At 38.4% G+C, this 22,081-nt stretch overlaps 1 protein-coding gene across 1 annotated transcript in view; it reads left to right on the forward strand.

Annotated features, from left to right (window-relative positions):
- The window catches only part of CSMD1 (CUB and Sushi multiple domains 1), a 1,543,069-nt gene that overhangs the window by 1,453,875 nt on the left and 67,113 nt on the right, over positions 1 to 22,081 (forward strand). The window contains exon 50 of the mRNA XM_029912248.1: positions 4,319 to 4,504. Coding sequence (XP_029768108.1) covers positions 4,319 to 4,504 — 186 coding nt within the window. The remainder of the gene's footprint in view (positions 1 to 4,318; positions 4,505 to 22,081) is intronic.

The raw sequence follows: 22,081 nt of genomic DNA on the forward strand, positions 1-22,081 counted from the left end.
AATCAAAATACTGTGTGTGTGTGTGTGTTTTATTTATGTATAAGAATTGCTATGGTATATATCATTGAAGTATCTGTGTTTTTATGTAGTGTGTTCACACAAAGTATATGTGAATAGATTTGGGAATCCTAAAGGATTTTTTTTTTTTAAGAAGAGGAAAAGCTTTACTGTAGAAATAGAAGAATATTTTTGAGGGGGAACATTTATGAGCAATTGAAGTTGCATCCTACTTTCTAGGCAGTAAATAGGCTTTTCAGCTTGTGCTGATTATAGGCTCTTTGGAAGAAATATATCTTGCTGCAATACAAGAACAATGACGACAATTAAGGTTAAAGAACTATTCATTATTCACTCTCTGAATGCTCATAACCCAGCTGGAAGTGTTCATACATAAGTACAAAGTACATGTTGGTGGCACAGGCTGTAAGTTTCTTCTAATCATTGAGCTGAGAAATGTCTGGACCCATTCATTGAATTGGGCAATTTTTTTAGTCTGTTCTTAGTCATTTTAGCAAGCACGTGGGAAGCTGAGAACAGCTTCAGTGCACTTATGTGTTTAACAGCATTGACTACTCTCAGCTGTTAAATGACCAAATGTCATTTTAGTTAGCTCTCTTCATCAAAGCTTGCTCCAGAAAGTCACTGTGTATTTGCTGTTATGTTACTTTATTCAAGCCAATGAGTGCTGACATGTTTTGTTTGGACACTATTGGTCTAAAAGCTATTACCATAATCAGACAAACAGTAGCAGCAGGAATACCACTTTCCACTATAGTATTATTTGTAGAGAGAGATGAGTAACAAATAGACAGATGGACTGTAACTGAAGTAGCACCAGAAGGTACTGCTATCATTAGCAATTACTGCAGCAACAGTAGCTTAGCAACCTAAGGAATATACAGATCAGCAACAGTGCTCCTATATGAGTGGGAGAAGAAAACTAAGAGGGGACTAGGTGTGATGTTTAGGCGGAATGAAGATGGTGAAAGGGGAGTGAGAAGAGAGGAACAGATGCAGACACTGAGATCAGGGTGCAGCAGGTGCAATATTCTGTGCAACATGCTGGGGCTAGTATAACAAACAGATCTGTTTGGTGCAGCTTAAGCACTTGAAAGGTAAAATGGAATATTATACACCTTTTATTCTGCAGTATATCATGCAAATAATAGGGGGATGTTAGAATTCCTGGATTTTAAGTAGTCTCCTGCAATATTATCATCAAGCCAGAGTGCAAAGCACTGTCTGCTGACAGAGCTATTTTGCTGATAAAATGAATGCAGCAGATTCATTTATTTATTGTTCAAGTTACAGAGGTCCAAATTCTGTTCTTTCATTCCATAGAAAGAGTTCTGAATTTAGTAGGATTATACCCAGATTTCTACTGATTAAAGGAAGAACAAAGTTAGGCCTACATATAATATTTTTTAAATTTGAACCCTGATTTTTTTACTTTTAGACAGTTAACCATGTGCAGGCTTAAATCAGAAATTGATATCTTACTCCCAGTAAAAAAAAAAAGATCAAACAAACAAAAAGTTGCCAAGAAATTAGAATTAACCCAGTTGCATCCCAAAGTAAACCCTTCAGGAGCCATGCCAAGGTTTGTTCTATCATGACAGAAAATAATTGAAAGAGAGGTTTGTTGGAGGGGGAGCAAAACGTTGACAAAATCCTGCTACCAACAGAAAACAAAAAACATAGTAATTGCGACTGGGAATGGGGAGAGTTTGGTAGTTTTAAGGGGGTAGAAAAACAGGATGGGATTTCAACTTTCTACCTATTTAAAAATATAAGCAAAGGCTCCCCAGCTGTCAAGTTCTTTTCAAATGGTGGGAAATTTAGTGTTAGTCTGTTTGTAAAATTCACATTGACTTTATTTTTTAAGGAAGCAGTTTATTTTATCACATTATTTCAGTTCTACTTGCGTGTGCAATTTGGCATATTCCAGATGGGAGCAAACACAATAAAAAAAACACTAACCAAGAACATGAACCACATCTATCATTTCATATTGCCTAGTTTGTCTCATTGTAATCAAATTCCAAACACTATGTTATATTTAATTTAAATGCATCAGATGTGACAGCTTTGAAATAATGAAAACAACTTTGTAGAGTTATGTTTATTGTACTGTAACAGTGTGTTGTGAAATTAATCATTTACACTGAAGCAGGTAAATTATACCATTAATTAAATTGATTTTTTTCTCACTTGTGTTCAGTAGGCTTCTGGTAAAGGCTGGCCTTTTATTCTTTTGGCAAATGTTGATTTTATAAAATTTAAATAAAAATCCACGGTCCAAAGAAGAAGACATGCAGTGGCAAAATTCTTTATGTTAAAATGTTGCATTGCTTCCTACAATTGAGCAAGTACATATGGGGCAGAGTTTTTCTTTTTCAACCCTAGTTTATCATCAAAGCTCATCCCGTACTGTTTAATATTTATAAGTATAACATTTAAACTTACATTTCATTTCTATGTTATATTTATCATAGAGTGATATATCAGTGACTGGACCAGAGCAAGAAGGTGATTCTGTACATATGTGGGTTTGGTTTCCTATGTAATCCTTAATTAAAGGGGCTTAATGTAACTATTGTGCTGTTTTATACTCCAAGTTGCTGTTTTAAAAAGACTAAATCTTTCTAAAGAAATAAAACTTGAAGAAATAAGAAATAACTTGTTGTTTTATTTTAAATGCCAGCAGAGGGCAAATGAAAAATCTTTCCCAGTTTATCAAGTTATTCAAGCACCCAGGAGTTAGCCCCTGTGTAGTGTGAAGCATGTTAAAACAAAGCCCCACAAAAAAGTTCCTACTTCTACAATTCTCTTTGCTAAAATCACTGGGAGTGATTAGTTGTCTGGGCAGTCTTTGATAACTGCAGAAGGGCTATATTGACTCAGGGATCGCTGGTAAAGGCTTCTGACCCAGGTATTTCCAGAAATTTACCTTATCTGGAAAATCCTGTGTTAGCAGGTATTGTTAGATACCATATGCTGGGCTCACTATCTCATAATTCTTTCCTTTTTTTAATAAATTTATATTTGTTTTTACTATAAATAGGATATACAGTGCTGTATTGTTATATTGGAGCTAAAACTCAGTTGAATCAAACAAGCTGAAATCTGCATACTATTCCCTTGGAAGTAGCGAACCCGGTAATTAGTGTGATTGTCCAGCAACAGGAGCTGGACACTACAAGGAAATGTTTTCAGAGTGGCTCAGAGTCTGGGGTGCACCTGTTGTTAACTTGCAAGGCAAAGTAGGGACTGGCAGAGCCCGAAGGCTCATGCTTGAGTGGCTGTAGGGCTGGCAGTGACACAGAGCTGACATCCAGCTACCACAAGAAAGACTCCCTCATGCTGGATCTGTGGGAGGTGGGGGGGGGGAGGGATAACAAGGTGACTCTCATTCCTGGGCATCCCAAGAAAGTGTCCCTGTCCCAAAGACCTTGGGTGAAATCCTGTCCCCTTGGAGTCAATGGGAATTTTGCCATTGAGTTCACCAGGGTTAGGATTTCACCCCTTTTTTCTGAGGTAGCAATCTTAAGGTATGTCTATACTACACGGCGTTGGTACAATTTCCAGCTTAAGGAGACATACCTAGCGCCGACTGAGCTAGCACATTAAAAATAGAGCGTAGCTGCAAAGGTGCAAGCGATGGGAGAGACTAGCTGTACTGAGTACATACTCACCCAAGATGCTAGGTATATACTTGGGGAGGCTAGTCCCTCTTGCTGTTTGTTCTGCTGCAACTGCACTCTATTTTTAGCATGCTAGCTTGATTCCAGTTAGCACAGGTAAGTCTCCAGTTGCATATTACAGTTCCATCTTGAAGTGTAGACATACCCTAATTGGAATGATGGAAGAGTGGAAAGACTACAGAGAAAGTGGGAACATAGCATTAGTACACTATTTAATATGTGAGGTTTCTCCTTCATTGCTATTTTATTTGACTTTAGCCTGGTAATTTTGGGTACTTGGTGGATGATTCTGAGCCAATAAATGGCCTGTTGGCCTTTCATATGTCACTTTATTCTGACCGTTTGATATCTACTGTAACTGCAGAATTGACTGAATTGCACAAATAATAGATTAATTGATAAGAAAGTTGGCTTACATTGGCTATACTTTATTTATATATCCATTTTAAAAAATATTACTGGATTAGTTAGAAAGTTGTAGATGTGGAGGAAATTGCACTGGTTATTGATGACGAATGTATTATTATGCATGTATGTTTTTTGGTATATAGGGGTAAATGTGACTTTCAAAAATACCTTAACATACTAGATTTCCATCTTTTTCCCCCCCTCAGCTGTGTCGTGTGGTATTCCAGAATCTCCAGGAAATGGTTCAGTTGTAGGTAATGAGTTCACTTTGGGCAGTAGAGTGATATATGAATGTAACGAGGGCTTCAAGCTAGAATCTAGTCAACAAGCAACAGCAGTGTGTCAAGAAGATGGATCATGGAGTAACAAAGGGAGGCCACCTGTCTGTAAACGTAAGTGTGCATATATTTTTTCAAACATATTTCTTTTGTGTATGCTGAGAAAAGTTTTCAGTGGTGAAATTTAGATCCAAAGTACAAGGATCCCACATTTTGGATATTGAGGAGTACATTTTTATTCAGTATGCGATGAGTTAGAATGATACACAAATGCTATTAATGTTAAGAGTAGTGCCAAGCAGCCTTAAAGCTATTTTAATGAGGTACGCAGATATTTCTTCAGCATAAGGGAATCTCCACGTGCTGTCAAGCTATTATACTCCACTCTTCACCCTTCTCCTTGCCCTATCCCCAGCTGCAAAATGATCTTTTAGGGACCACTGTAGCTAGGCACAGTTTAGTGCAGCCCTGAGGCTGCTCGAACCTGTGCTGCTGACCAAACTGCCTTCAAGCAAACACCAGGATCACAGGAATAGAAAGGTGGCATGAAGCTACTTTTATCTACCTCAACTGTGACAAAATCAGAGCTTTTGTACAGTTGAGGATCTAGCCCATAATTTGATAATATGAATTAGTATACTACCTGTGTAAGTATGCACAAACTCATATAAACAAAATTTATATGTTTTACGATGAGGTTCATACATCAAACATAAAATCAAGGTATCTTTTAAAGACATAGGACTTAAAGCCTACAAATAATGAACATACCTTATCCGTGTGTTCCCCTAGTTGTTAATGATCTCTTCTCCACCTTCTCTATTTTCTGTTACAATTGCCTGTTGCAACTTGTTTTAATCGAAGTTGTACATTATTCAAGTCAAAGACTGTCTCTTTAAATGTTTCTACAGTGCCCAATACAATGGTACCCTACTTCTGATTGGGATATCTTGGTGCTACCTTGACTAATAGCAGTAAATTAAAATCTACGCAATTAATTAAGTTTGAGCTTTAGATGTCCTTTTCAAGTGCAAAAATACTGGAAAAATATTAGTGCATAGACTTGAATTTTTAAAAATATTGCCCATCTTAGGTACTATACTTAATGTTACAAAATACTCAGTTGACAGTGAATTTAGATTCTAGAACCTGGGAACAGTATGTACCTGTTTTCTAGATTCTGAACATGAGAAGCACTTTTTTTTTTCAATTCTCCATAAATGTTGCTTATTTCTAATTGTAGGGTAAAGAAAATAGCAATGACCATGTGAATTTAGAAAGTAGTATGTTTTAGTGAAAAAAGGTTTTGGAGTTTAGATTCATTGACAGCAGTGTGTCACCCAGTCTGTGCTATTGTACAAGTGTGGGTTTCTTTAAATACTCTGAGTTTTAATCACTTTTAAATTGTATTTTAAGTTATTTAATAATTGTTTTGCTTAAGTAAGCTCTATGGAGGTAGAAAGTGACAAAAAAAGCATTTTTTTCATTATTCTCCTTTTTCAAGCTATTGAGTTGAAAAAGGCTTCCATTGACTATATGCATTAAATATACAAATTCACTCAGATGTCCACAACTTGACAACATATCTGTGAAAGTGCCTGAGGCTGAACTATTACAGCATACCTGATGTACCTTAAATGCTAATGATAGAAATGCGGCTGAGTAGCCTCTCTCATGAAATTGCCTGCAAATGTGTCAATTATAGTAGTGTTTTATGTAATGTGGATAACAGGCAACAAACCAGTTCATTTCACATGAGCCACCAAATAGCATCAAAGAAATAAACTAGCTATGATTGCTACCGACCTAGGTCAGATATGAACCAAAGACATAGAGGTGAAAAACTGTATTTGATATATTCCATTAGTTTGAGTCAACCAGTTTCCAAGAAGTATTACAGATGGGAAATTTATTGTAGCAGCATATACTGTGTTAAAAGCTGTGCATGAAGAGAATAAAGTACACCAGAAAATGTTTGTCAAAACTTTAGAAAGGGTTAAAATGAATAAATTATATATTTTAGTGTGTTTGGGGAATACAGTTTGAAGGTGAGCTTTTTTATTTTCAGATGCCCGATCAGCAGCAGCCTTCTGTGTTCTTTAGTTCTGATAAAATTGATTTTTCCCAGACGCTGCCTTCTAAGATAACTTCTGCACCTCTTCCTCTTAGAGCTGCTTTGATTTTACATTGTATGAAATTCTCGACTGAGAATAAAATACTCATAACATTTTGATTATTGAGTTATGCTGAACCTCAGGGATTCAAGCATAGACATTTTACAAAATACTGTTTTAAAGAAAGTCATTTTATGTGACTTGGGTCATAATAAGCAAACATTTATCCAATGAGATCGCATGTAGAATGGGAGTGGATTTATGTGTCACCCGGTTCTGAGGGTGCTTAATACAAGGGAGCATATAATGCCCATGTTCCTCAGTTTCTATTGGCTTCCTATGCACTATCAATTTGAGGTTCTAATTTTGCAGTGGTTTCCAACCTTCTCAGCCTAAGAGATGAACATGTTATTTCAAAAAGGTCAAGGGGCCACTGTCAATTCTGTGGGACAAATTATCTGTTCTGTTACGCTTCTTTGTGCTGCTCAGAGAGCAGAAAGGGAATGGAACCTAGCCAACAAGTCTCATGCTTGAGATTCCCCTATTGCAGTGCAGACCCAAGAAGGTCTAGAGCTAAAATAGAGTTCTTATGTCTCCCTGCTCTCTATACCTGGTGCAGGTGGCATGGATGGAGAATGACTGGAGTGTGCAGTGATCCAACTACCCTCAGCTACTGGATGGCCTTTAGGGACCATACACCAGCTAGCACAAGTTAGAACAGCCCGTAGACGGAGGCAAGATATCAGGGAACTATAACTGTTAGTTCTCAGCTTCTCTTTCTCCTACTCTGACTGCCCTTTGTAGCTGTTTGTGTGAGAGGTGCAATCCATTGCTAAACACTCTCCAAGGCTGAGACAGAGGAAATCAAGACCTTGTCCATCTTTCCCTGGAGCTGTCACAGCCTGTAGTGAACCAGGTAATGGAGTAGTAGGCAGAGTTACTTGCTCCTCCATCCTCTGCAGTGCATTAGGCAGCCAGTGGGGGTCTGCTAAACAGCTGCAGCAGGAAAAGGACAGCAGCTGCTCAGAGCACTCTGACCTCCTTTGATTTGTTCCTAGGGCTGCAGGGGAAGCACTAGGAGGCAGCTGGGGAACAATACTCCCTACCTCTTCCCAATAAAAATGCAGCTGATTCAAACAGTTCAGTTTAAAAATCACAAGATGTGGCTTAGGGATGAATTTTCAATTCATAATCAAATACAATTCTTTCTTAAAATGGTCATGCTCAATGTAGAACTTAGAAAGCAACGAATGTCCCTAGGACACAGGTGAAGCACTACTGAGATATGATTTATAGGGTCCTCAATGGACTAGGCCCATGGTGCTATCGCAAAGGCTACCTTTCCTTCCTCCCACAAAAGCAGGCAACATTTACTTTATACAAAACAAAGAATCAAAGGAACAGAAGGCAGAGCAGCCTCAAGACTGTGAAATCTTTCCTGAGGAGGTCAGGAAGTGTCTCTATTGTTGCCCTCTGCTGGTCATACTGTAAGACATTTTTTTTCAACACAGCATTTTTCAAAGACATAAGGCTCTTTTTAACTTCCACAATAAATGTGAAATGTGCTTTACAAATACTTATGACTAGAGAGATTTTTAAAATAAAATCTCTGATCCATCTGAATTGATTGTGACATCTTCTTTGGTCTCTGTCTCTTTGCTGTGAAGGAAGATCCAAGAATGGAGAGCATGTCATAAATCATCAGGTGGATGAAAGATATTTCTTTTTCTGTTTCCACCTTTTAAAATTGTTTTGATATTTTATGTCCTGTTGAAGATCCTGGACTTGGGTCAGAGAAGTCGGTGTTACAGACTGGCAGAGATTTCCTGCCAATCTATCCCATTCACAGGTGGTATTCTTGCTGAGAGCTGATTGCATGCATATCATTAACACCATCCTAGAGTCCAGGCTGTGAACAATTATCCAGGAAGAACATCAGGAACCGCAATACCTGGTGTGAAGTTTTGGGCTGCAATGTGTATTATATTGATCGGGGGTATGTTCTCAGCCCTAAACAAAGTGTGGGGATTTTAAGCAGAATCAGAAAGCCACCTACTCATTGTGGTGTTGAGAGCAGTGCAATGTTTTATAATTGAGGTATAAAGGAGGAAATTGACTATTAGACTAAATGACTTTTCTCATACACAGTAGGAGAACTGATAGATTTAATCATTCTAAAGCAGTTTTCAGATAATCTAGATAGGAGGGAGGGTGGAGATTTGGATGCACCAACATTACCTCTACATGCTGGGCAGAGGCTAGGTAGCAGATAGAATAAACGTGAAGGCTAAGCCATTGGAGAGACAACCAGGGCAACCTAGATCTGAGAAGCAGTCAGTTCATGGACAAAGGAATTACTGGTAGAAATTGAAGAAACTTAAATATTCCAAAGGGGGAGCCAAAAAGAATGCTCATCCAGAATCTAGTGAGAACTCTTCAGCTCCTTCTTTTGTCTATTTTACTTGTAGAATATTCAAACAAACAAACAAAAAAGCCCACCTCTTTCCAATGACAGAGTGTGACAATGGGGAAATATGTGATCTGGCTAAAGTCAGAGAATCTGAGGGTCCCAGAGACTGTACCATGTTTATGTGGGTAAAAGGGAAAATAACCTTCCTGGTGGACTCAGATTGCATCCAAAAGTTGGTGCTACAGAGATTAGTAAAATCAACTCTTCTTTAAGCCTGAGAATCCTTCCAGTTCTCTGTGTCTCTGGATATACCTGCCCACCATAATCCCTCTAACTCAGAGTTCCACTTATTATCTTGGCCAGTTTTAATAGGGTGAGATTTTTTTCTGGGCTATAGGTATCTATCATGAGATTTGCTCCCAGCTAGAGCGGGGCAAAATTATAACAGTTTGGGGAATCTGTCTATGTACAACGTATACATTCTGGTTGATATAATGATGTTTTGAAATTGATGTATCATGGAATGTCTCTGTGGATATGGAATCCACTATTTGCTGACAGGGCTGTAGCATATACCTACTGGATCAGGGACAATAGTCAGTCATTAGACCTTAAATGTCCACCTATTCAGATGGAAACACTTTGAGACAAAAGGCTGGCTCCTACCAGGCTGGTTTACCAAGGAAAAGAGGTTAGCTGGCAATGAAGCCACCTGATGGGGTCCCCTGTTGAACCTTATCAGGAGATCATGTGACAAAGGTGGCTGGAGGCTATAAATGAGTCTCTTGGCAACTATTATAGAGAAGGAGAGAGGCAGAAGAGTTCAGAGATTCCTTGTTCTGGATGAGAAACCATGTGCAGGAGGACAGGGATGTGAAAGGATCTTAGAGTCCACTATGGATTCTGACTTATGCCTGAAGAACTCTTTAGACTGGTGAGGAAACTGAGGCTGGGAAATGTATATTCATTTTTTAAATTATTTTGTCTAGATCTGTGTATCTCTTATGTTAAGTAAAGAGGAATGGTGTTTTAGAATCCTGTGCAAAGTCAGTCTGTCTGTCTACTTTCACTGTCACGTTCACGTTCATCAAAACATCATATTTCCATTAAGGTGTGGTCAAAACTATGAAAAAGTTTGGGAAGTTCTAGGTATATGTTGAAAACTATAAATGCTGTAGTACAGTTAATAACATTAAGGCTAAATAAAAGTAAACTGAATGTTTTACTTTATTTTTACAACACCCAAAATATCCTACATGCTTTACAGAAAGAATAAAAAGACCTGACAGACACTATTCAGAAAAGAGTATGAACTAATTTACTGACTTCAGTGCCATTTGTTAAAGAGAAGCATAAATATTGCATATTAAATAGCATATCTTTCTTCCAGATGACAGTAAACAAAGTTCAGAGGACATATTCCAGCATGAAAAATCAAACTGATAGAAACAAGAACACCAGCTGTTGTGCAGGGTGTTTTGGTCTCTCTCTCTCTCCTTCTTTTTTTTCTTTTTTTTTCCACTTGGGAACTGAAAATACTGAGTTAATTACCATACCTGGGGATGGTTTTTATTTGTGGTAAGAAAAGTTTAAACTTGTATCTTAAAATTATAAAAGTTCACCAGATAATATCAGCTTCTACCATACAAATAAGTTTAATGTGGAGATATTAATAATACAATGGTCACACTTGGAGTTTTTTTCATTTGGAAAGTTTCAGCCAATTTGAGAGAAATTCTCTGTACTTAATAAAACCAGTTCTTCTTCGAGTGATTGCTTATGTGTATTCCACAATAGGTGTGCGTGCTCGCCACGTGCACTGCTGTCGGAAGTTTTTCCCCTAGGGGAGCGCCCCTAGTGACCCCTGGAGTGGCACCTCCATGGTGCGGTATAATGGGCGCTGCACGCTCCTCCCACTCTCGGTTCCTTCTTGCCGGCAGTTCAAGCCTCAGACCAAGAGGAAGAGAGACATTAGGCTCCGGGCCATCCTGATGGAGTCGGCATTGACCCTGACTCCGGGGTGCCGCTCCGAGTCGGCACCAGGTACCACAGTGCCGGTGCACAGTGACCCCCAGGCACTATCTACCAGTCGGCACCGCTTCCCATCTGCGGGGCATGCCAAGAAGGCTAAGAAGAGGCCTTCGCCACTGCAGCACCGGAGCAAGACTGGGGAAGAGGCTAGACCCATGTTGGGCAGTCTTCGGTCCCCATCAACCTCTAGGCCTCCAACTCAGGGTGAGCAGAGGAGCCCGGCCCATTCGGAGCAGGCTTTCCCAGATGTCCAGATGCCCTCCATGCCAGAGGCCCTGCAAGCGGCCCAGGACGTTATGTCCATGCCGGTACCAGGAGCACCGCCAATGTTGGCCCCGTGGTCCAGAGTCAAGCCGCCGCTGGGATCTCCGCAGTCGCCCCTGACTCGGTACTGGTCACAGTCGAGGGATTGTTCCTGATGCCATTCGCCACTCAGCGTCCATCCCGTGCGTAGTCCACGCAGGTCGCTGTCGACCCCGACCAGGTTGTCTGGCTGGGTTCCGTCTGATAGAGACTCCAGGCATCGCTCCGCCTCGAGGAGCTGACACCGATGGGACTGAGGCAGATGCCGCTGAAGGTCCTCGTCTCAGAGGGGCTATCATAGCCAGTCACGACACGAACATCAACGCCGTTCCTATTCGTCGTCTCGCTCCAGGACCCCACCACAGCACCGTTCCTGCAGCCCCGGGCGTCAATCGCTGGCACATCGCTGGCGTGGATCCGCCCGCCAGAGCCGATTGCAGAGCAGCTTCTGCCCGCGGTACTATTCCTCCATGTCGGGATAACGGTCTCATGGTCGGCACCGCTCCCGGCACCACCACTCCTCCCGGTCTAGGAACAGCAGCAAGTCGTACGTCAGCCCGGCCTCCCTTCGTAGTCGTCCATTGATGGGTCAGGCCAGCCAGGCCAAACAGCCTGCTCCACTGGTGCCACTTTCCTGTGAGTGTCTCCATGTAAACGAGCCCTAAGACTGAAAAAAGCAGAAACAAAAACCCCACAACTTTGGGAAACTTTTTATTCTTTATAATAGCTTTTGTCAACTCGATTTTAAATTGTCTGCCACCATGGAAATACAAATCCTGATTCTTGCTCTGACAAGCTACAAAGAAAAATATTAAATAAAATCTCACTTCTTCTCAGCACATGCGCAATGTGCCTCAGGTGACGTGACCAGGTTTCATCACCAGATTGGGTCGGCTTTTTGGATCATTAGGATCATTAGCTTCCCCAGCCCAGTTCGGTTAGTGACGGGGAGCGCGACATGTACACTGATCTATGCCCCCCAAATCTCACTCAGTTACATTGAATGAGACAATCTCTCCCTCCTGCTATATTGAAATATTAGCAAATATGGCATTTGCATTATGTTTTATTTATAACTGATTAGCAAAAATGATTGCTAATGACTAAAGGAAAACTTTGATTAGTACTTTTTTGTAGTATCTCAAAGCACCTCACAATCTTTAATATATTTAGCCTCACAACTCCTCTGTGAGGTAAGGAAGTAATACAATCCTCAGTTTGACAGATGGAGAGTTGAAGCATAGAGGGACCACATAACTTATTTTAAATCACACCAAGGAGGAAGTCTTTCATGCAACATAGAATTGAACCCAAATCTTCTGAATTGTAGGCTATCACCATGACCACTAGGCTAGCCATCTTCTCCCGTTGGGGCCTGCTATCTCTGTGGACTATTAAATAATAATTCAGCATATAGAATGTATAACCTCTGACTCCTTTCTGCCAACTCAGATTATTTTTCCACTGATATAGGCTCCCCAGGTTTTCTCTTAAGGCAGTCTCTCAGTAAATGTTCAAATACCTTTGAAAATGTTAGTTTTTATTATTTGCTGAAGCAAATATCATTTCCAAAGAGAGGAAATGATAATTATGTAGGCTTGGCAGTTTAATTTATTTTTCAGCACAAAAGAAAAGAGTGCTGATATGAACATTTATATTGATGTAAGACATATTGTGATGACATTTTAGGAGTCCTTAATACATATGTCTGGGTTTATTGATTGATTGATTTTATTGTTTTGTTTTATTTTACTGCAAACCAGACATTTCCAAGTTTGAAGAAATTGCCCCCAGGCTTCCAATAACAGGCAATTCAAATTTTGAACACGGATATCAATTAGATTAAGAGTTGGTGTACAATAATACTGATGTGCAGATTTCTGCCAAGGAAATAGTTTTACAATCTGACTGAAAATTTGTGTAGCGACCACTAAAGTCATAAGATAGCATATCCTGAAGAATGGACATTTCTATAGCTAGGTGTTATAAAAACATTGTATTCTTCATATGTACAGTAGATCTTCTACAATGTATCTAGATTTCATATTCATATAGATTGTCTTCCTTAATACACAAATATACACCCCTTAAACTCAATAGGAGTTGACAATATATAAACCCTAAAAGGTTATGCTCATCACTTCACAGGATTGAGCCCTTTATGCTTTGTTATCACTGTTCTGGAAATAGTTGTATCAAGAGTTAAAAGTTACATCAAGAGTTCAATTTCCTCTGCTTAACAAATTACAGGTGAATTAAATATAATACTGTCTGGTTACATCATTAACTTCAGCAAAGGATAGCATCCACAAATATCTAAATTGTGTTGACTTCTGACTCATTGATCACAAATAAAAGTTACGCTATACTGAAGTTAGATAATTTAATAATCTTTTGGCTGCATCAGTCTCTGAATTGTGTAGTCCTTATTCATGAAAAAATATTCAAGGGCTATTGCTGGATGGGAACCAGTTTCTGTTTTGTGTTAAATTGCATAGGTTTTGTGGGGGGGTTTTTTCCATTCCAACACAGAACAAATCATGCATTTTCAAAATTTCCCATGAAACAAAAATTCTGATTTTGTTTTGGGTTGATCGAATTGGAATGAAACATTTACATTTTATCCCCCCAAAATGTTTTGATAATATAAAATAAAACATTTTTAAATGAAAAGTTGTTTTGGGGAAAAAAGGCAAAACATTCTGTTTAAAACATGTTTAATTGGAACACTCTGACATGATCAAAATATTTCATGACGTGTTTTTTTTTCAAATTGAAAATGTCTTGAAATTCGGACATAACATATTCAACAAATCAGTATTTCCCCATGGGAGCACATTCTGTTGGAAAATTTGTGACCAGCTCTATCCAGGTCCCAGTATTTTTAATTGTGTATAATATAATTTGTCCCTCTGAATGAGATCTCACTTAGTTTTACTTAGACTGACATTTTGGTCAGTTATTGTATAAGGTTAATTGAAGATGAAACAAATAACTGTGCAGGTAGTATAATAGGGAATATCATGTGCATCTAAAGGTGTGATATACAAAATTCTAATTAGAAAGTAATTATATAGTTTCTTATATTAATCTCAGCCAAAATTCTTGCTTTGAGAATCTTATTAGCATATGCACAACATGCCTCAGGTGGCACGTGACCAGGATTCATCACCGAATTTGGTCCGCTGGTTGGATCATTAGCTTCCCCAGCTCAGGCCAGGTACTGACGGGGAGTGAGATGTGAACACTGATTGAGAATACAAGACTCTGTACATTTTAATGTTTGTGTATGAGGGCTACAAATATATGTCAGTTAGGGGAAATTGGAGTATCATTAATGTGGGTAGTCTCTTCTGGAATAAAAATGATATTACTCTGCTTTGGAAGTGCACTAATTATTATTGAATAAAGTGACTTTTTGTCTGGAATAATATCTACATGGGGAACTACTCTGGAATAACTAGTCCAAGCAGTTTCCCCATGCAGACGAGTTCTTAGCAAACAAGAATAATGAAGGCTCTCCTAGGTTAAACATATTTACAGAGGCTAGGAAAAAAATAGATTTGCATTAGTTAGAAAAGAAATGGCTAAAGTCCCAATCCTGCAAACACTTATGCAAACGCTTAACTTTCTTACCCTGAAAGTTCCATTGTCTTCAGTAGAAGAACTGTGTTAAGCATGCATATGTTTGAAGGATTGGGCCCTAAGTATCTGATATCTGTATGTTAAAGCAAAGATGAATATCACAAAACTGATGAAAGAACAAACATGATCTTAAAGCTTTATCCTTTGATCCTAAAGCACACTCTTCTGCCAGTGCAGAGTCCTATTAAAGTGTGTGCAATTGTGCAGGTAGAAAAGTGTGCAGGTTGCAGGGATCAGACAGATTATTTTGCAAGTTTGGGGTCTAAACTGTGATCATTTCAGGCCATAAAGAATTACACAGATGGTAATGAATGTATAGCACAAACAAGTACATTATTGAATACAAATGTACCTGGGAAATAGGTCAAATTATGTACTGTTACTGTTATACTCCCTTTCCTGCCCCTCAGTTTAACTCTTTACTGAAGTCCTTTAGGAATTTTCCAGAAAAGCATTTTGCAGAGTCAAACCAGGAAGCACTGCATTTAAACCTTGAGTTTAAATCTTATTAACAGCAGAGCTGAGTGAATAATTGATTTTTTTGGTTTGAGAACTAAAACCAAAAAATCTGACAAAAATTAGTTCAGTTGAAACTGAAACCGAATGTTTTTGGTTTGCTCACCAAAATGGAAAACCCGAAAAAAATTCATTTCAGAAACATCACCACATGGTGTTTGTGTAATTAACTATGCTCCCTGGGATTGACAGCAGGCCCACAGGTCTGGAGTTCTGCTGTCACCAGCCCTAGGGATTCCACATATTGGGGCTGTCCTAGTGCCACAGATCCTGGGAGCTCATCCCAGGATCTCTATGGCAGTAAGACTGGAAGAGCCCCGGCTCAAATCATGATTCTCGGGGCTTCCAGGCTCCCTGAGAGATTACCATCAGTTAGATATAGGGCTCTTAGGACATCCAGGATCCCTGCCATGGAGCTGAGCATCCAGAAATCTCAAGGTCCTTGACTGCAGCTGTATAAAATATACTTCATTTCCCCATACACTATATATCACTAATGGATAAAGATTGGAAGAATGTTTTTAGGCAAATGTTGCAGATCTTGAGCCCCAATCTTGGCACCAGCCATATCCCCCTTTGCTTCTATCTTCTGTTTTCCACCCAAATCTAAACTTATCAGCTACCCTGTGTATAACATCTCCCACCTTGACCCTGTGCAGAAGATATATTGAGACACGTAGAATGATGATTTCAAAAATGGCTTTAAACAGCCACTAGCTACCATCTCTAATGGGTGTTTTTTCTTTTGGAGCTTGTAGCTGTCTCCCCAGTCCTGTGGGTGGTTGTTTTTTTTTGTAAACGGCATTGATGCCAACCTTTCTGCATATCAGAATGGCTGTCTACACTTTACAGCCCTCCCTCAGTAGCAATCAAGCCTCATATTATGAACTGTATTGAGGGCACCAAAGCATACTTGAAACTTAAGTGTTGTTATTTCACTTTTGTTATAAACACTCTGGGGGGTGTCTGTCATAGCTCTCTTTAAGACTGGAATGAAATAGAAGGTGTGAAATGTCCCATGACATGTCAAGAATAGAAAATTGGATGGTGCTGCATGATAACAGCAAGCTACAGAAATTGTAAACTGGCATCAGATCTGGCATGAATCAGTGAGAAATGTAATTATGCATTATGTTCTGGAATATAGGGGAGATTGCTGTGAGGAATACATGGTTTCAGCTTTAGTGAGTCAAAAAAGAACTATTCATAAGAACATAAGAATGGCCATACTGGGTCAGACCAAAGGTCCATCTAGCCCAGTATCCTGTCTGCCGACAGTCACCAATGCCAGGTGCCCCAGAGGGAATGAACAGAACAGGTAATCATAAAGTGATCCATCCCCTGTCGCCCATTCCCAGCTTCTGGCAAACAGAGGCTAGGGACACCATCCCTGCCCATCTTGGCTAATAGCCACGGATGGATCTATCCTCCATGAACGTATCTAGTTCTTTTTTGAACCCTGTTATAATCTTGGCCTTCACAACATCCTCTAGCAAGGAATTCCACAGGTTGACTGTGTCTTGTGTGAAAAAATACTCCCTGCTGCCTATTAATTTCATTTGGTGGCCCCTAGTTCTTGTGTTATGACTTTTTTGACTGCCACTGGACATTGAGTGGATATTTTCAGAGAACTATCCACAATGACTCCAGGATCTCTTTCTTGAGTAGTAACTGCTAATTTAGACCCCATCATTTTATATGTATAGTTTGGATTATGTTTTCCAATGTTCATTACTTTGCATTTATCAACATTGAATTTCATCTGCCATTTTGTTGCCCAGTCACCCAGTTTTGAGAGATCCTTTTGTAGCTCTTCTCAGTCAGCCTGGGAACTAACTATCTTGAATAGTTTTGTATCATCTTCAAATTTTGCCCCCTCATTGTTTACCCCTTTCCCCCAGATAATTTATGAATATGTTAAATAGGACTGGGCCCAGTACAGACCCCTGGGGGACACCACTATTTACCTCTCTCCATTCTAAAAACTGACTATTTATTCTTACCATTTATTCAAAGTACACACTATTGTATTATTGTAATGACTGGGAATAAGTATGCCATTTTCCCCCTAAAAGACTAAAGAATGAGAGGAGTGATTTGCGTTCAAATATAAATTTATTTTCTTTAATCTTTTAGGAAAGTGGAATATATATCTTCAGCATTTCACCAGGGCATCATATTTCTCATATGAGATATGTGATGGGGATGAATTTCTCCAATTACATTTTTTACAATCCAAACTTCAAATGGTTTTCCCATTAATACTTTGTCACTTGCAGATATTATTTAATTATATTTCAGGAAAAGGGGCACATGCCTGGTCCAGCTAAGCTCTGGTTGGCACAGAACCCATGTTCTGCTTTAGTTCCCAACATAATTTAGAGCAGACTACTTCAGGCTGCTACCAAATCCCCTCATAACCCAGAATGCTCTGAGGGCTTCCCTAAATTTTGTAAGCTAGAACAGTCTCCATTGGCTAAGGGTCTCCAGCTCACAGTATATTCTGGCAGTGATTCCTTCCAGCTATGGCCTTCCCAGGAGTATTCTCTACACTTGTTAGGGGATGTGTAATGGCATACAGCCAGTTGTACCCACCCCAGGGCAATCCTCATCTGTCCTTTTAAAGAGGCACTTCTCCATCATCTTTGTATTGTTAAAGCAACATAAAGGGGCATGAACAAGGAAAGGATCTGGTCCAAGAAGTTTTTAAGATGAGGTTCTTAACTCCCTAGAAAACTGCAGAGTGTAATTTTAAAATCTTATGAAAATGATAAATAGCACAGTTATCATAGTTTAGAACTTTGCTGGCTGCTTACTGCACAAAATTGCAAATATTCATTCCACTGAAATGAATAGAAATGTTGTCTTTTTCTTCCATGGGAGCAGGCTGCCCTGAGGCTGCTTTAACAAGGTGCAAAGAGAACAGCTATGCACGGAGTAGCACCAGGATCAGGGGAGTGCAAACGACAGCTTTAAACTTTGTGCACCATCCCCAACTTGCACTCTACTTTTGGACCACACTCAAGGATCTGACCAAAAATATTGTGTCATGAAATGACATTGTGCCACAAAATAATCAACATCACATTTTATGATATTTCACTGTGATGTTTCTCTTGAGAAGATGTCAATAAACTAAAACTGCTGAGTTGTTGAAACTTCTGGGTCACAACTCAGACATCATGGTACAATGAAAGGATGTCACAGTACACTTATTCGCTAGCTCTCTGGAACTACAGTAGATTGAAAAGTGTCTTACTAACTCTCCAAGGTTAAGTACCATTGCTTTATACAATATATCATCAGAAAGCTATGGCCTTTTACATATTATGTTATAATACATATTATATTATACATATTATATTATAATACATATTATATTATAAAGAGTATATGTGATTGTTGATTTTATATCTATTTATCTAGATAAATATAAATACAATCAAGTGTATTACTCCATTAAAATAAAATGTTAAACTCAGTCCCTATTTGTTTTTCCTTTCATGGTTCCTTCCCATGACGATGGATATGGAAATATAACCTAGTTTGTAATATACCAGAATTTTAAAGGTTACTTGAAAAAAAAATAAACCTTGTAGATAAATAATTGTATTGTTCTTTTTCATGGTTTCTTTGTTCTTGTTCTTTAATATTTAAGAACAACTCCTCCAAGTCTGCATGCTCATTTCCTCATTTCAAACATTTTAAGCAGTGGTTTGGGCCAAACTGATAACTTTACACAAATCTACATACTACAGATTTCTTTTTGAAACATGCTTGATAGTTCTAGAATTCTAAGCTAATATGATGGTTTAGACAGTAGTGGCTACTGCTCTCATGTGATACATGTGTAGCAATTTATTCTGGAAGAAACATCATTTCTATTTTTCATTATCATTCTGAACAATAATTTAATTGAATGAATTGCTGCCCTGAGGCACAAATAAGATCTAAAATAAAGCATCTATTGTATTATAAATGACAAAAAAACTGTTAATGTAGTTAGATGATGCATCGTCATTGTATTGGCATTTTATTAATCAAGGACAATGCATGGTAAGCTGCACTTTCCATTTCTTTTAATCAGAGGAAACTAATTACAGGGATAGCAGCCAAGTATCTCATACCATTACACTTGCACATAATAATAATATCTAGCTCTTATAACTAGTGATTTTTCTCATTATACACTCAGTGCATTTATCAAAATTATTTCTTGAAAAAGTAATGAAAATGCATACAGGCATATAGGTTACTGCTTAGAGCACCCACCATGTGTAAGGGAACACTGGCATAGAACTTGGAATACTCTTGTCACTTATGTCAAGGCAAGCAACGGCTGACAGCCATCAAAAGAACTCAACTGAAAAGGAAAAATCAGTCTGCCATGAAGATCTCAAAGGGCCAGATTGTGATTGTTGCACAGGATGAGAGGCAGGAACAAGAAATTACCAAGGGCTATTCATAATTACAAACCCTTTGCAGAAGGGTGTTCAGGAGTTGTGCTTTCTCAAAGCAGGTGGGAAGGAGGGAAACTCTGCTTCCCCTCTGCAGCAGTGTCAGAAGAGATTATATTCTCCAAACTCCCATCGCTCCAGACATGAATGAGGTGCATTGGGGAGTGCATTTTGATGGATGTGACTCTTGAGCCTTTGTTCCTTATAGACTTTAGATTCCCAATGGTCAAATGTGGCTTCTTTGAAAAACAAAAAATATTTAGGGGTCTTTACAGCTGCCAATAGGAACCCTGTTCCAACTAATGGAAATGATGAAGGTACCTCTGGGATTGAAGGCATCAGGAATGCATCTGGAGCTTGTGCTGAAAATCCATGTCACACAATATGAGTAAATAGTTTAATTAAGCCATGGCAAAGTTAAATAACTTAAAAGTGGATTTGTTATAAGGCCTTAAAGATGGCAAAATTGCTTTATAGGGGAAATATGCAAATTAAGCTCTTTAGACAAACTAGTTTATACTATTTCTAGTGCTTCCTAAAGAGGAGATTAAATCAATAACCTTATTAAAATACAGGTTTGTAAATATCTTATTTTAAAAACCTAACTGAAGACCACAAAGCTAAAAACAAATCAAGTCCCCAGTCCTTCCAAACTTGTGAGCATGCCTAATTTATGCGTTGTGAGTCTTCCCATTAACTTCAGTGGAACTACTAACAGTATATAAAATTAAGCACATATATAAATCTTGGAAGGATTGGGGCCTAATACAGCTAAAGCAGCATGATTAATGTCCTTTTTAAAGATTCCAGAAATATGTTGGTTTTGCAGCTCAATTTGGTATACTACTACTTTTTTTGTCAGTATCACCTTATGTGCAGGGGTGAGTATTTAGAGACAAACATATTTTATAATGCTACGGTAGCTCCATTTCTCAGTGCTTTTTTATGGTGGTTATAGTTCAAAATGATTTCCCTGCATTTGTGTGTATACATGGATATTAGTATATGTAGATGAAATCATTTTGCTGAAATGACACCTAATCTTACTTTTAGATATGTAATTACATTTACTGAACTAGACTTAGTAACAAGCAGTGCTTACTCACACATTACTTCATAAAAACAAATCAACGTTGAAAGAAGACAGCTGTTTCTTTACATCTGGATGAAGTTGAAATAATCTCTGATGCAAATAGTTTCATCTGTGTAAATGACAAATGTCTGTAGTCTCTGTACTTCACAAAGGGAAGACTGAGAAGTCTAATTCATTATGGTACTACCCAGAAAACCTGGGTGAGTTAAATAAAGCAACTGTTAGTTTATTTTTTATCTCCTGAATGAAGTGGAAACTAATGAATCAGAATCATTCACTGTAAAATTAAAAACTACAATACCTCAAGCAGCATTTTAGAGTCAGTTACACTTACATATAGCCATGAATTAGAGAGAGCATATCTTGTACTCTGGCAATAACATATTTGGTTTCATGTGGAAATTGTATTGTGTCGTGGCAAAATGTAAAAGTGATGTAGAAAAGTATGTTTGCCGTTAGAATGGAGGTGAGTTTTGTATATCTGAACTGTCAACAAAGTGTCCTACTAAAATCTGTCAGATTAAGAGAAATTATTTTGGGAGCACATTTCCATAAGGTTGAAATAGGTGAACCTCTTATCTCTAAAATGGTTTAAAATATCCCCTGTGGTTGAGCTTGAATCTCTTTACTGGTGATGATTAAGCTAAATAAGAGGCTCCCTTTCATCTTTGAAAGAACCATATTTCTCTCTAAAACCATTACTTGAAAGAGGCAGTGATGAAAATTAGGCTTATGGTAGATCTAGAAAGTTACTGAATATTTATTTAAAATAATGTATATCATATGATAGACCTACATGATTTTATATTGAAGAGTTAAATCTTTTGGTCATTTAATAATTTATCATTTACTAATAAGCAAATAACCACTTTTTCTCAGCATCTGATTTTTTTATCTGGAAACACCTTGAGCTGCTGTGAGACAAACAAAAAAAAAATTACTAGCAGCTAAAATGGTGTTAGCAAGTAGGAAGTGATCACCTAAACTGAGCAACTGCTTCCAAAAATGTGAAATACTGTAATGGGGGCAGGGAACCCTAACTTATCTCAAAATATGGACGCTTCAACTTTACTTTACAATTTGGTAACCACATTTGGATTAAACTGAAAAAGATCTGGGATA

The sequence above is a fragment of the Terrapene carolina genome, unplaced genomic scaffold (genome assembly GCF_002925995.2).
Source record: "Terrapene carolina triunguis isolate 2854851 unplaced genomic scaffold, T_m_triunguis-2.0 Scaffold42, whole genome shotgun sequence".
Lineage (NCBI taxonomy): Eukaryota > Metazoa > Chordata > Testudines > Emydidae > Terrapene > Terrapene triunguis.